Source organism: Prionailurus bengalensis, chromosome B2 (assembly GCF_016509475.1).
Source record: "Prionailurus bengalensis isolate Pbe53 chromosome B2, Fcat_Pben_1.1_paternal_pri, whole genome shotgun sequence".
NCBI classification, from domain to species: domain Eukaryota; kingdom Metazoa; phylum Chordata; class Mammalia; order Carnivora; family Felidae; genus Prionailurus; species Prionailurus bengalensis.
The window spans coordinates 18,103,920-18,118,134 of record NC_057349.1 but is presented as its reverse complement, the minus strand read 5'-3'; the positions used below and the strand labels follow the sequence as shown (position 1 = coordinate 18,118,134).

Genomic DNA, 14,215 nt, shown 5'->3' with positions numbered 1-14,215 from the left:
TTCTGCGCTGACATCTTGGAGCATGCTTGGGATTCTCTCTCCCCCCCCTCCCTGGCTTGTGCTCTCTCTCTCTCTCTTTCTCTCTGAAAATAAAATAAAATAAATTGTTTTTCTGTAGATTGCAATCTAAAAGGTTGAAAAATCAGAACGCCTGGGTGGCTCAGTGGGCTAAGCGTCCCACCTCTTGATTTTGGCTCAGGTCATGATCTCATGGTTGTGAGATCAAGCCTGGAGTCGGGCTCCGTACTGAGCCTGCTTGGGATTCTCTCTCCTTCTCCCTCTGTCCCTCCTGTGCTTGCATGTGTGTGTTCTCTCTCTCTCTCTCTCAAAAAAATAAAATAAAATAAAATTCTAAAAAATGTATAAAAGGTTGAACAATCACTGATGTGATCTATGCTTCATTTGAAAGAGAGACTGTGTGATGTTAAATGGTGTTCCAGCATACATAGCTGGTTAGCAACAAAGCTGGGATAATAATTAAGTTCCCCAATCCCAGTGGGAAGGCCAGTGTGTTCCATGGGGAGCGGGGTGGTAGATGATTCTGCCTTGGGTCAATCTCTGGGAGAAAAACAGGAAATAGTTATGCTTAGTGGACACTTTTAGAAGAGAAGGAGCATCTGGACGTTGGCCCAAGTGATGGGATCAGTAGCTTTGGGGTCTCCATGTATGTTTTAACCCAAGGCACCTTCAGTTACTGAATAGTGGTCACATGGCACATTTAGACCATTCAATCTCTTGCTTGCCATTATCTCCTCAAAATAATAATCAAGCGATGCCTGCAAAGTATTCACATTGAGCTGATATTCGAGCTGTGACCAGAAGTTTTGTTGAGGGTCTTATCACTTCCCGAAGCTAGTTGCACCAGTAGGACGGATGTGGAGAATAAGTGGTTGGTGGCCACTTAAACAATTGCTGGAAGGCAAACTGAAGCTGGTTGGCCTTGGCTGAGAGAGTTGAATAAGTACTTTTTGATATCAAGAGGTAGAACATGATTACACCTTAAAGTACAGTGGCCTGTTGGAAAACCAAGGTGGCAAGCAGGCCTGTCCTGTCGACACCCAAGCTAAGCGGTCCTACCGCTTAGGGTTGAGGGGCAACCCTTGACCATGGGCATTCATTGACCCCTTTAACATTGACTGAAAATCCCCGGTGGGCCAAATGCTGTGAGGTCAAGGCACAGTGCAGACTGGTCTTCTGTTCAACATGGCTTCTCCTCACACGGAGGAGGCTGATCGTCTCCAAGGAAGTGACTTGAGAGGTCTTCTCAAACACACATATTCCCGGCCATGGGGACGAGTTTGTTAAATTAACCAAAGGATGGAAGGTACACAGTATGGGATTCCTTCCCAAGGACAAAGTGTGAGGAAAGGGGAGAGAGAAGCTAACTGGAAACCTGCTGAAGGCTGAGGGAGGGACTTCAAGGCGAGGAGACACAGGAGCTCTGTCCTCTTTGCATTGTCGGTGATAGCCCAGGGCTTCTCAGACTTCCTCATGTGCCAGGCTCCTCTGGGGATCTTGTGAAGATGCCGATTCTGGTGCAGGATGTCTGGATGGGGCCTGGTAGTCTGCGTTTCTAACAAGCACCAAGGGGGTGCCCAGTCCTACAACCACCACACTTGCAACACTAGGGGCTCTGCCCACTCCTGCCAGTTATTCCTGTGCCTCAGGAAGGATTCTTTGCAAGAAACGACAAAATAGAATTTGACTTTGTCTGTCTCCTAGGTTCTACTTTTTTCCTTTCAATTTTTTTTTTCATTTTATGTATTTGAGAGAGAGAGCGCGCGCGGGTGAGCAGGGGAGGGGCGGAAAGAGAGAGTGAAAGAGAGAAGCCCAAGCAGGCTCCACACTCAGTGCAGTGCCTGACTCGGGGCTCGATCCCATAACCCTGGGATGATGACCTGAGCCGAAATCAAGAGTCTGACACTCAACCAGCCGAACCGCTGAGGCGCCCCTCTCCGATTCTATTTTTCAAACTATAATTTTTGTAGGCACGAATATGAGTAGTATTTAAACAGGCATGTTGGAGATTTGTCATTAAACAGAAAGTATAGAAGTTGAGGTTTATAATTTCATGAGCAGGAGGTTCACACGTGCTATGTGTTTACTTTAAAGACATTAAAGCAGCCATTATGGGGCGCCCGGGTGGCTCAGTCGGTTAAGCATCTGACTTCAGTTCAGGTCATGATTTCACAGCTTGTGGGTTTGAGCCCCGTGTTGGGCTCTGTGCTGACAGCTCAGAGCCTGGAGCCTGCTTCCCATTCTGTGTCTCCCATTCTCTCAGCCCCTGCCCTGCTCACCCTCTGTCTCTCTCTCAAAAATAAATAAACATTAAGAAAAAAAAAAAAGACAGCAGTCATTAATTATAAATGTCACCATCTTATCTCCAGAATAAGGAATGTGTTTCTGAGGAAGAGTCAGTTTTTGGTGAACAGTATTAACGAAAAGGAGAGGGAAAAAAATATCTCGTTTTGTAAAAAAAAAAAAAGTAAAGGAGGGTAGGGACTTTTTCTCATGGCAATGCGTTCTTCACCCTCTTCTGCTATAGTTATTTAATCAGAATAGACTCATAAAAATCACATCCATGTAGGGGCACCTGGGTGGCTCAGTCGATTGAACATTCAACTTTGGCTTGGGTCATGATCTTATGTTTTGTGAGTTCAAGCCCAGGTCAGGCTGTGGGCTGACAGCTTGGAGCCTGGAGCCTGCTTCAGTTTCTGTCTCCCTCTCTCTCTGCCCCTCCCCCCCTAAAAAAAAAGTTAATAAAAACAAATAAACAAACAAATAATCATAAAAAAATCACGTCCAGGTCAGCTAATCTTGCTGACACAATTAAATATACCAAACTATCTCTTTGTTTTCTGGACGGCCCTCCCCCCAACCCCCAACTCAACCAAGGCAAGTTTTATTCTGAATTCTTTTAAAATGTGTACTAAGAACAAAATAAAGAAGTTTCTTTTGGGAAAGGCAAATGCTAAAGTACTTTTTAAAGTAATAAATGCAAATCAAAGCAATAGGAAAAATTATTGCTTAATAAATACTGTTTTTCTTCACTACTCAAGATTTATAAGCAAACTTTTCAAGTTTGGCAACAAGAAAAAAAGAATCAGTCTTATAGTGAGCCCTTGGGGGTAAGGATTCATGCTATTTACAGGAAAGGCTTGCATAATTTAATTTTGGTTGGGAGACCTTGGTACAATTCTTGATTCAGAGCATCATATAATTATCATGTGACATCAGGGCAGAAGAACAGAGCTTTTTTCTTCTGAAAATGCACATTTTTATTAATGTTTTTTTTTATTTTTATTTTTTTAAATTTTTTTTTTCAATGTTTTTTATTTATTTTTGGGACAGAGAGAGACAGAGCATGAACGGGGGAGGGGCAGAGAGAGGGAGACACAGAATCAGAAACAGGCTCCAGGCTCTGAGCCATCAGCCCAGAGCCTGACGTGGGGCTCGAACTCACGGACCGCGAGATCGTGACCTGGCTGAAGTCGGACGCTTAACCGACTGCGCCACCCAGGCGCCCCTATTAATGTTTTTAAAGAGGAAACATGTTTATGTGCCCATCCACTTAAACTTCTTGAAAATTATTGGTTTTGCCCAGTTTCTTTTTTCTTATGAAAAAATACTTATCATCTTGAGTAAGTTTTTGTCTAGTTAGTATGTGTATTAGTTTTCTATTTGCCATTGTAACAATCTACCACGGACTTAGCAGCTTAAACAACATAAATGTATTATGATACAGTTCTGTAGGACAGAATTCTGACACGGTCTCACCAGACTAAAACCAAAACATTGGCTGGTCTCCGTTCCTTTCTGTAGGGTCTGGGCTTTTTCAGCTTCTAATGACCGTGGTCCTTACCCCATTCCTCTATGTTTAAATAGTAAAAAAAAAAAAGACTAACTCTTTACCTCCCTCTTCCACTGTTAAAGACCCTTGTGATTGCATTGCACTGACCTTGATAATTCAAAATAATCTCCCTATTTTAAGGTCAGCTGATTAGCAAACTGAATTCTCTTTCACCTGTAACATAACATATTATCAGGTTCCAGAGATTAGGATTCGGACTTCTTTGAGCATACGTCGAGGAGAGTGGTATTATTCAGCCTACCAGATCTTGTAGGAAGGGACTGTTACCGTTTGGGTACACATGTCATACCTGTGTCAATACATTAGAATCACATTCAGATTGCATTGAGCACTGGTGAAAATTGCCGGAGCTCTTATGAAGCAAAATATTTCTTCTTTTGTTGTATTTGCATTTGATTCCCACGTACTTACTTTCCAATGATGGGAACCTTGGGGTAAAACTATTCGATAGGAGTAGGCAAAAGTTACTGAGATAGAGAGGGTTATTTAAAATAGTTTAGCACAGTGTTTCTCAAATGGGGCAGTTCTGCCCCCCACCCCCGACCCCGGGGACATTTGGCAACACCGGAAGATGTTTTTAATGGTCACAACTGGGGCGCGTGTACTACTGGCATCTGGTGGGTGGAATCCAGGGATGCTGCTATATTACAATACCCGGGAGAGGCCCTACAACAATGAATTATCCAGCCTAAAGTGTCAATAATGCCAAGGAGGAAAAAGCCCTGCTTAGCAAGATGGCGACCTCTAGAGCTGTCCTCTCCTCTTTTCAAGGCTTCCTACTTTTCAAAGGTGAATCCGGTAACTAATTGGGTAGTGGGTTGGCAACTAAACGTCTGGCCAAAAGAACACCTGAAAGAAATAGAGAAGTTGGGGAGGTCAGGGCACACCAGTCTTCCTAGGAAAAACTCAAAGCTCACAACTTCCTGCTTGGGGTCAACTGTTCATCTTCTTTGGGTGACCGGCAATCACGTCTTGTCTCCTCTCTCTCTGTTCCCAGGGCCTCACACAATGCCTGGCAACACCAAATGCTCAAGAAGCACTTTAACAAATAAAGAAGGATCGTGTGTTAAGGGATTTGTTTGAGTTTATATGTAGTAAGCAAGATATTTCCCTTCTGTATGCCTCATACTGTAAGTTCACTTAATTAGTGCTTAGCACCTAGGGTGGCCTGTTTCCTGAGCTTTCATTTTAAGATCAAGGTCACGTGGAAATTCCGAAATAGCTGTAATATTAGGATTGAAAGTGAATTCAGCTCAAGGCCATTGAGAGATGACCCAAAACTCCTCAACTTGTCCATCTGCATTACGGTTTCCTGCTACGGTATTTCTGAACCTCTATTTTGCAGGCTTGGGCACACATTATGAAAAACCACCTATATGTGCGTATGTATTTTTACTGGTAGCAAGGCGGAGCTCATAACCATCAGCTACTCACACCACGAGCTTCTGAGGTCTTACACCAGTGATGGAAAATCTAACGCGAAAGATAACGTAGTGAAAAAGTGAACATGATGTGGAGGCTTCACTGATGCGATCGACACCCTTCTGTCTTGGTTCTCATGTCTGCTTTTCTCCCTTATCAATGTTGCAGGTGTCCCGGGCTCCATGCCAAATGCATCGTGGACCGGTAACCTCAGGGCTATAAAGTGGATCGACATGGAAGATAAACACGGCGGCTGCCATGGTGAGGCACTCACTTCACTCTTTGAGGCCACACTGCTTGTTGGTGTTGGCATGGAGGTACCTGTGGAATACAGGGGTTCTCGCGGACAGAACTGCTTGTGTATTTAAAACAATCCGAGTTCCCGGAGTAGCTAGAGGCTTTAAGACATGGGCCTTGAAAAGGAGACTTCGGGGTCTCGCCGACATGCTCCAGCTCGTGATTCCTGAGGGGGTTGAGAGGTGGGCTCGACTTATAATGGTATTTTCTTGCTAGTTTCTGCTGTCTTCACATGATTTATTTCTCTTTCTTTTGGGAGTGTGGTGGTTAGGAGGGGAAGTGGTCAGGATGAGAAGTGACGTCATGGTCTCACCACAGACCCAAGCAGGCTCCACGCTGCCAGCACAGAGTCCAACGCAGGGCTCCAACCCGAGAACCGTGAGATCGCGACCTGGGCTGAAACGCAGAGTCGGGCGCTTAACCGACCGACCCACCCAGGCGACCCTGCGATAGAACTTTCTAACGAAGTGTTTTTATCAGCCCTGGCATACGTTCCATTCACACTGTCTGGTACCTACTCAGCATGGTATTCATTCACTAGGATGAATGACCGGATGGCTTACATAACAGGAACTTATTCCCTCCCAGTTCTGCAGGCTCGAAGTTCGAGATCAAGGTGGCTGTAAATTTGGTTTCTTCTGAGAGGCTTAGAGATACCGCCTTCTTCCCGGGTCCTCACGTGGTCTTCTTTCTGTGTGCGTCTCTGTCCCAATCTCTTTTTATACTGACACCACCCATATTGAATCAGGTCCCATCCTGTGTGACCTCATTTTCACCTGATTTCCTCTTTAAAGGCTCTGTCTCAGATTTACACCGCACCCCCTTCTCGTGTCTTCCTGAGGTCCCCATCCGCTGAAGATGGCAACACCCTCACGTCCCATACACCCTGCTCTCCAACATCTTCATCTTAATCAGCCAACATTTTCCCCACAGGACATCTCCCGCCCCCTGCCTGCATTCTCATCACAGCCTGCCCTCCTTGGAGCAGGAAGAGAGTGGAGAGAAGGTTGCTCTGCTCTTTGATCTCTGGGGGACTTCTTTAGAAAAGAGACCACCATTGGGGCGCCTGGGTGGCTCAGTCGGTTAAGCGTCCGACTTCAGCTCAGGTCACGATCTCACGGTCTGTGAGTTCAGGCCCCGCGTCGGGCTCTGGGCTGATGGCTCAGAGCCTGGAGCCTGTTTCCGATTCTGTGCCTCCCTCTCTCTCTGCCCCTCCCCCCCTTCATGCTCTGTCTCTCTCTGTCCCAAAAATAAATAAACGTTGAAAAAAAAAATTTTTTTTTTAAAATTAAAAAAAAAAAAAAAAGAAAGAAAAGAGACCATCGCCATTAGTCGAGGTCCCAATACTTGAGATGTCTTGCCTTTTCCACAGTCCTCCTGTAACCCTGTCATCCTCCCTGTGGGATTGCTGTGGTCACCTGACCTGCTTCTCCACCTCCTCTCCAGCTGTAACACTGGAAGACTTCAGCCGCCACGGCAGGGACCCCTGTGACGTCATTACTTTGCGCCTCTGGCCTCTACCACGGAAGCTTCTGTTCTGTGTGTCAGCACCAAGCCCTGCCCCTCCCTAGAACCTTACTCTCATTCTCCTTGTCCTCACCTGTATCCAGGCCCTACCCCATAGACAAGGTACAAGCTGGTCAGGTTTCCATTTTTATAGGGACCTTTACTTATCACACGACAGGTGGGCCCACGAGAGTAGCTCCAAGCCAGGAACCTGCAGAGGGTACACAGCTTGGGTAGCCCAAGCCTCTGAGACAAATGTCTCATTTTTCTTCTCTTAGTGCCTGTGATGCCCGTGAACATCTGAAAGCCTGATATGGTTCCGAACCTAAAAATAGTTTGTCCCCCAAACCACTAGATGGGGAAAAGAAAAGACATAACCCAGAGGAGGCAGAACAGTGCCTGCGAGTCTGGAGTACAATCCGGACCTTTCCCCCTTGGTCGTGAGTGGTGGATTTGTTCCAAACCCGTGGATGTGCACCTACTTTATAGGCCCTTAGAATCACAGAGACTACTGTAGCTCTACGGTCTTGAACTTGGAGTTCCCATCTCTGGTTACAATTTCTTGTTACTTGGCTGGTTTTCTTCACTGACTTACAGACTTTATATCTTTACTGTCTTTCTCCCCAGAACAGAAGTGAAGCCCCAAGAGGGTTAGGATTTTTGACCAATTTGTTTATTGCTCTGTCCCACACCTAAAATGTGTTGTTGTTTGAAATGCGTTTGCTTTATTATTATTATTATTATTTTAAGTTTACATATTTATTTTGAGAGGAGGGGGAAAGAGCAGAGGGAGAGGGAGAGAGAGAATCCCAAGCAGTGTGGGGCCGGGCGCACGGCTCAACCCACGAACCTTGAGGTCATGACCTGAGCCGAAATCAAGAGTTGGTTGCTTAACCGACGGAGCCACCTAAGTCCCCCATGTGTTTGCTTTTTTAAAATTGGGACTGGGGAGCCTGGGTGGCTCAGTGGGTTAAGCAGCCGACTTCGGCTCAGGTCATGATCTCGCGGTCTGTGAGTTCGAGCCCCGCGTCGGGCTCCGTGCTGACGGCTCAGAGCCTGGAGCCTGTTTTGGATTCTGTGTCTCCCTCTCTCTGACCCTCCCCCATTCATGCTCTGTTTCTCTCTGTCTCAAAAATAAATAAACGTTAAAAAAATAATAATAAAATAAAATAAAATAGGGATTGCCAGAGTTTCAACGGTCCCAGCTTCCTCCTGCCAGCATCCTTCTGAGGACTCCTTATCCAGCCTGTATACTGGATCAGCCGTCCCCTGCTGTAATCACGAACAAACCAGGCTCCCCTGCCATTTGACCCTACAAGGCCAACTCACACATGGAATCGCTTCCACCATCTGCTTTTGGCCATTTGTGTTTCCCTGACCAGAGCATTGCTGGGGACTGTTCCAGAACTGTCCCGGTGCCCTTCCCGACGCACTTCTTTTCATCTTTCCTGCTTGCTTTGAGCTCTCAATCCTATGCCCAAACGGCCTTTCGGACCCCAAAAGGTAACAGTTTCAACCTGAGGAAGAACTTTCAAAACACGCGGCCCAAATCCCCTTACCGGATTGTCACGCCGTCCCCTTCCGCCATCTCAGGGTATTTTGGACACATGCTTCTCATTGTTCCTTCCTGTCCCCAGAAGGAAAAGTCACCCATCCCCATAACCAGGGTCCCCATCCGGGGTCTCGGTTATGTGCGGGTTTCCCTTAAGGGATCCCCTTGTTTTCTCGCGTCCCAGTGGTGCCCTCGTGCTGGCCCTTTTCCTTCTCCTTCAGTGTCATGATCGCCTGTAGCCTGAAGACCCCGTTGTCTGTGAGCCTCTAGTTCACGCGCCCTGAAACGGTCTCTCCACTTTGTTTTCTTAAGCATGGATGTGCTTATGCACCTGCATTCCGTTCTCACTCCCCAGTTATCTCCGACTGTCCACTACTCTGGCTTCTGTCCCCCATCCATTTCCCCTCTCTATTGTGCTTCCTGCCAGCCGTATTAAATGAATCACGATTAATGACAGCCTCTCTCTGTTCTGTTTCAAATACCCTTCCTTTCCCACTCATGGCAACGCCATGAACTTGGAACCAGCTCTCTGGTTTACATTAAGTTATTACTGCGGCCTCGTGGTGGATTTCTAACTGTACCCTGCAAAGCTCTGTAAAATTAATGCTGCTAAAGCCCAATTTACCCTCTGATTCTTCCATTCAAAACTCTTCAAAGACTCTCCCTATTTATGGGATTAAAAAAGGCCCAGCCCTTCAGTTTAAGTCAGTCAACCGTAGTTTTTCCAGTGCACGCCAAGAAACCTCTAGAAAAGAGGTTCAACTTCCTCCCATTCCTTTTCTAACCCCCTTGCCAACCAAATTCTCTCTTGTAGAGAAAATCCCCCCCCTGCACATTTTCCCCAAATGAAGCCACCATCCATGCCCCTGATGCCACACCCCTCCCCCCCCCCTGCCCGGCCAAGTTCTGTCCTTCCACTAACTCTCCACTCATTCGTCTCCATCCTTTCATTCAACAGCTATTAATTCAACACCTAATACTTCCCAGGAACTGTCCCAGATGCAGGTTGGGACAGAGAGGACAGCAAAAGGGCCTCCAGTTCCAGCTCTTCGGACCTTCCATCCCAGGCCAGGGAGAAAGACAATAAGCCAAATATTTGCGTTCGTGGCCCTGACATAGAATCTATCCGTTGGCAGCGAGAGCCAAGAGAAAAATGAATTGGGGAGGGCGGAAGGGGGTCAGAAGAGGCCTCCCTGAGAACTCGGCCTTGAGGCAGATACCTGGGGTGGTGAGAGAGGGAGTCTGCGGGAGGTGTGGTGGAAGCTGGCGGAAGGGGGCTGCCTGGGGAGGAAGAACTATGTGGATTCTCGGGTAGAACATGCCTGGTGTGCGGTGGGGGGGTTGGGGGGCGGCCAGCAAGGAGGCCACTGCGGCCGGAGTGAATGAGCAGCGTTGCGAAGCATTGTAATCAGGTGAGCAAGGGGCCGGAGGTCAAAGGCCAGACTCAGGAGCTTTCGATGCCATTGCTGGGATTTTGGCTGCGCGTGCACATGAGATGAGACATCATGGCGTGCTTGCAAGCAGAACAATCCCTGTGGCCGTGGTGCTGAGAACATACCAACAGGCAGAGGTGGGGACAGTAGAACCCAGTTGTTATTGTGACAGTTCTGGCGGGAAGATAGAGGTGGCACGGGCCGGGATGGGAGTCGCCGACGCGGTGCGAAGCGATCAGATTCTGCGACGATCTTGAAGGTGCAGCTGCCAGAGTTGCTACCAGAGGTGGGGGCTGTGAGAGAAAGGGGGAGAAATGCCCAGGGCGCTGAAAAAATAGGAGTGGTGTGGGTGTCACGGGGAAGACGTGGCGGGGATTGGGAGGGGAGTCGAGCTGGCGTGTGGAGACGTGTCACATCAGTGGGGTTGATTCTCCTCTAAGAGGAGACGAACGTAAGCACTTGGAGAGACTAAGCCCGGGCTCAAAGAAGAGGTCTGACCGGTGCCTCCCAGCAAGACCTCTCCCACCCGTCCGCTTCTGGAACTTCCTACCCATAACCCTCAGGCCAGAACACATGAATCGTCTCACGATGCCTGTGGCCGCTCTTGCCTCATATCATTGAACCCTCCTGTTGTTCAAGCACGGATGTGTCCCCCTTAGCCTTCCAGAAGGGGTTTCACTTCCTTGTGGGCTGGGCCGACACGACCCCGTGTCATACGGAGTCCCAGAGCACCGGGCACAGCGTTAGCTACTCAGTAGGCAGGCCCCACTCTGCCGCTGCGCCCCTTCACCACCCCCAGCTTTCCAGACCAGACATGTTCTGACGGTTTCTTCTCTCCTCTGCAGGCCGCTACGTACACGGCATTTGTATCTATGGAAACGGGGACTTGAAGTGGTTGATCAATTCGCCCAGCCTCTTTGCTAACAAGTTTGAGCTGACTACGTACCCCCTCACTGTGGAATGCCTGGAACTGAGGCTTCGAGAAAGAACCCTGAATCAGAGCGAAACCGTGATCCAACCCAGCTGGTACTTCTGAGCCACCATAACCCGTGATCGGAGGGCAGTCGCGGCCTTTTCTTCGTGAGAGAACCCAGCCCCTCTCACGGTGACGGTTGTAGCCGCGAGGTCACGGCTGCAGGACCTGGCCGGGTTATTGTTACAACACCTGCCGGGCACTGGGAACTGTGCAATCAGGAGCACTGGGACGATGCTGGCACGTTCGGCATCCTGGCCTTCTCTTGATGGTCGTTCCACGTCGGGCTCGCGATCAGATCCGTGGCCAGTGGAACTGGCGTCAGACCTTTGCACCAGATACTCATCAGAGCGAGATGCTCTCGCGGAAAGGAGAGCTGTAGATAATACTGTTTAGGAAAATAGGAACTGTGTTTCTCCGGAGAAGGAGTCTCCTATGCCAGACCTGTAGCCACGCGTTCATGGATACCCCTCCTCTTTGCTCAGCGCCCCCCCCCCCCCCCGGGCATAGAAACAGCTTCCTGGGCACCTCAGCAATCTCCTTTAAAACCTGAGCTGCTAGAATGGAGAACTAGATCGTGCTTCTTGAGTTTCAACACGAGCACGGTGAGCTTACCGTGTCTGAAGGTCTGTACAGAATGTAAAGTCGTTGACAAGAGGCGGGATATGCTATCAGACAGCAGTCACTGGCGGCTGCTTCGGCAAAGGGACCCCAGGGAAACGGGACCTTTCTGGTGGGTCAGAATGTACTCTCGTCCCTCTTCCATTGTTTTCCATGGCGAATGCTAAAAAGTTCCCACAGAATGAAGATGTTTCTAGAACTGAGGTTGCTGTTGCATGGCTCTCGTCCCAAGTCTCTAACCCTCAGGAATCAATCACTCGCCTCTTGGATCACCACCCTCCACCCCCCACCAAAGTGATCTTACCTGCAAAATGGAATCCAGACTCTATGCCGCGACACTTTAAGGACTCCAGAGTATTTTCTGAGTAGCTTTACAATGCTTGGTGCTGATAAGAGTGCCTAGATTTTTAAGAGCTTTCAGCTGTGAGTGAGCTTCTCTGTCGCTTATCCCTTGTCCCGTTCTCTTACCCAATTCGTTCCCTCAGCACACAGTAAATATTTCTTGAGCGTCTGTTATACACCAGATATGTGCTTGAGACAAGGAGAAAAGTAAGACAGAAGCTACTTGCGTCTGAACTTCTTGATAATAGCATCCATGTGGGGAAGGCTGCTCTAGAGAATCTCACAGACTGCTTGTATTTCAACGCATTCACATCCAGGGTCGTAGTTTGGGCTGTCCGGCCAGGGATCTGAGTAGTCAGAAATGAGGGTCTAAATCAGAGACCGTTCCAAAGAAAGAAGGGAAGGAATAGACCGAAGCTGAGGCCTGTTAGCGGGCTCGTTGCATTAAAACCTTACAAACACTCTTGGGAGCCTCACACGATTACCCCCATTTTGCAGATAAATTAAGCCAGCTTAGAGAGGTTGTTGATAAGCATTAGGAAACAAGTTCTCTGAGGATTGGGATGTTCTTACTGGTCTCCTTAGTTCAGTTTCCCGAGAAGGTGAAATAAAGCCATAGTTAGTATACCAGAGAGGGTAGGTTTTGAGAGCAGTGTCAGTGTTAATATGAGAAAACGTCCTGTCACGTCAGAAAAATGTGAAGTCTACTTTTGTATTCCTACATCCATTGAGTTCCTTAATATTTATTTATTCTCACCAAAAAAAAGTTAACTACAGCTAATGATACCCTTAACACGGTTTTGCCCTTTTTCCTCTCACTGTGTCTGTTGAATGTTCGTTGTATTTAAGGGAATGCCTTTGAAGTAAAGCCTTATTTTTTTTATTTTTTATTTTTTTTTATTTATTTTTGGGACAGAGAGAGACAGAGCATGAACGGGGGAGGGGCAGAGAGAGAGGGAGACACAGAATCGGAAACAGGTTCCAGGCTCCGAGCCATCAGCCCAGAGCCTGACGCGGGACTCGAACTCACGGACCTCGAGATCGTGACCTGGCTGAAGTCGGACGCTTAACCGACTGCGCCACCCAGGCGCCCCGCCTTATTTTTGTCCAGCTACTGAAAAAGACGGAACTGTGCAACGTGGTAAAGGGTTGAAGCATAAGGAACCCATCTGGAGCTAATGAGTCTAAAAATCATCTTTTCTTTCAACTTCTTTAAATGACCCCCACCTGAGAAGAAGACACGTTTTACACTGGATCGTTCTCCTCTAGAACGAGAAGCCTTTGGGAATAGAAGATGTTTACATGTCTGTTGTTGGTCCGTCTCTGTGTCTTAAAAACCTTCATGTTGGAAGATTGTAGTGTTTGGGCAAGTGGGTTTCCACTAGCCTCCAGGGATGGCTGAAACTTCTAAACCCATCCTTTTTTTCATGATGTTCCATGTTGTTGTCTTGGAAATAAATTAATATATTGTTTTCCACCTTTGGGGCTATGGTGTATCTTTATTCGATAGTTGGGTAATATGCACTAAAGACCAAGCTTCACAAGATAATGCTTCTAGCATTTTTTTTTTTTTATTTTAAATATGTGCAAAGCAGTGCCTTGCTGCCTCAGTTGGTGAAGCGTGCACTTCTTGATCTCGGGGTTGTGAGTTCGGGCCCAGGCTGGGTGTAGAGATTTCTTAAAAATAAAATCTTAAAAAAATAAATAAATACATAAGAATAAATAAACTACTCATTTTAGAATAGTTTTACAGACACATTGCAGGTTGCACTGAAAGTGCCCATATACCCCCTAACTCAGTTTCCCCTGCTATCAACATATTACATTAGTATGGCACATTTTATTTAGATTTCCTAAATTTTTACCTAATTGCCTTTTTTTGGTTCCAGGATCCCATCTAACAGGCCACATGGCATTTGGTCATCAGGCTATGATCGTTTTGCCGACTTCTCTTGTTTTCGATGACCTTGGCGATTTTGACGGGTACTAGTCAGGTGTTTTGTAAAGCGCCCCCCCCCCCCCCCGCTGCCCCCACCGTGATTTTGTCCGATGTTTTGCTCATGGTTAGACTGGAGGAGGAAGACCACAGAGATTAAATGCCATTTCCATCACATCATATCAAGGGTACATGACTTATCAGAGTTGAGGCTAACCTTGATCACCTGACTTAAGTAATGTTTGTCATGTTTCTCCACTGT

General features: G+C 47.4%; 1 protein-coding gene across 3 annotated transcripts in view; it reads left to right on the top strand.

The window, feature by feature from the left end:
- GCNT2 (glucosaminyl (N-acetyl) transferase 2 (I blood group)) overlaps window positions 1–12,891 on the top strand; it is an 84,810-nt gene extending 71,919 nt beyond the window's left edge. For all 3 annotated transcript variants that reach the window (XM_043590839.1, XM_043590840.1, XM_043590838.1), the window contains exons 2-3: window positions 5,462–5,554; window positions 10,927–12,891. In XM_043590839.1, coding sequence (XP_043446774.1) covers window positions 5,462–5,554; window positions 10,927–11,117 — 284 coding nt within the window. In that variant the 3' untranslated portion in view covers window positions 11,118–12,891. The remainder of the gene's footprint in view (window positions 1–5,461; window positions 5,555–10,926) is intronic.
- Window positions 12,892–14,215: the final 1,324 nt, after the last annotated feature.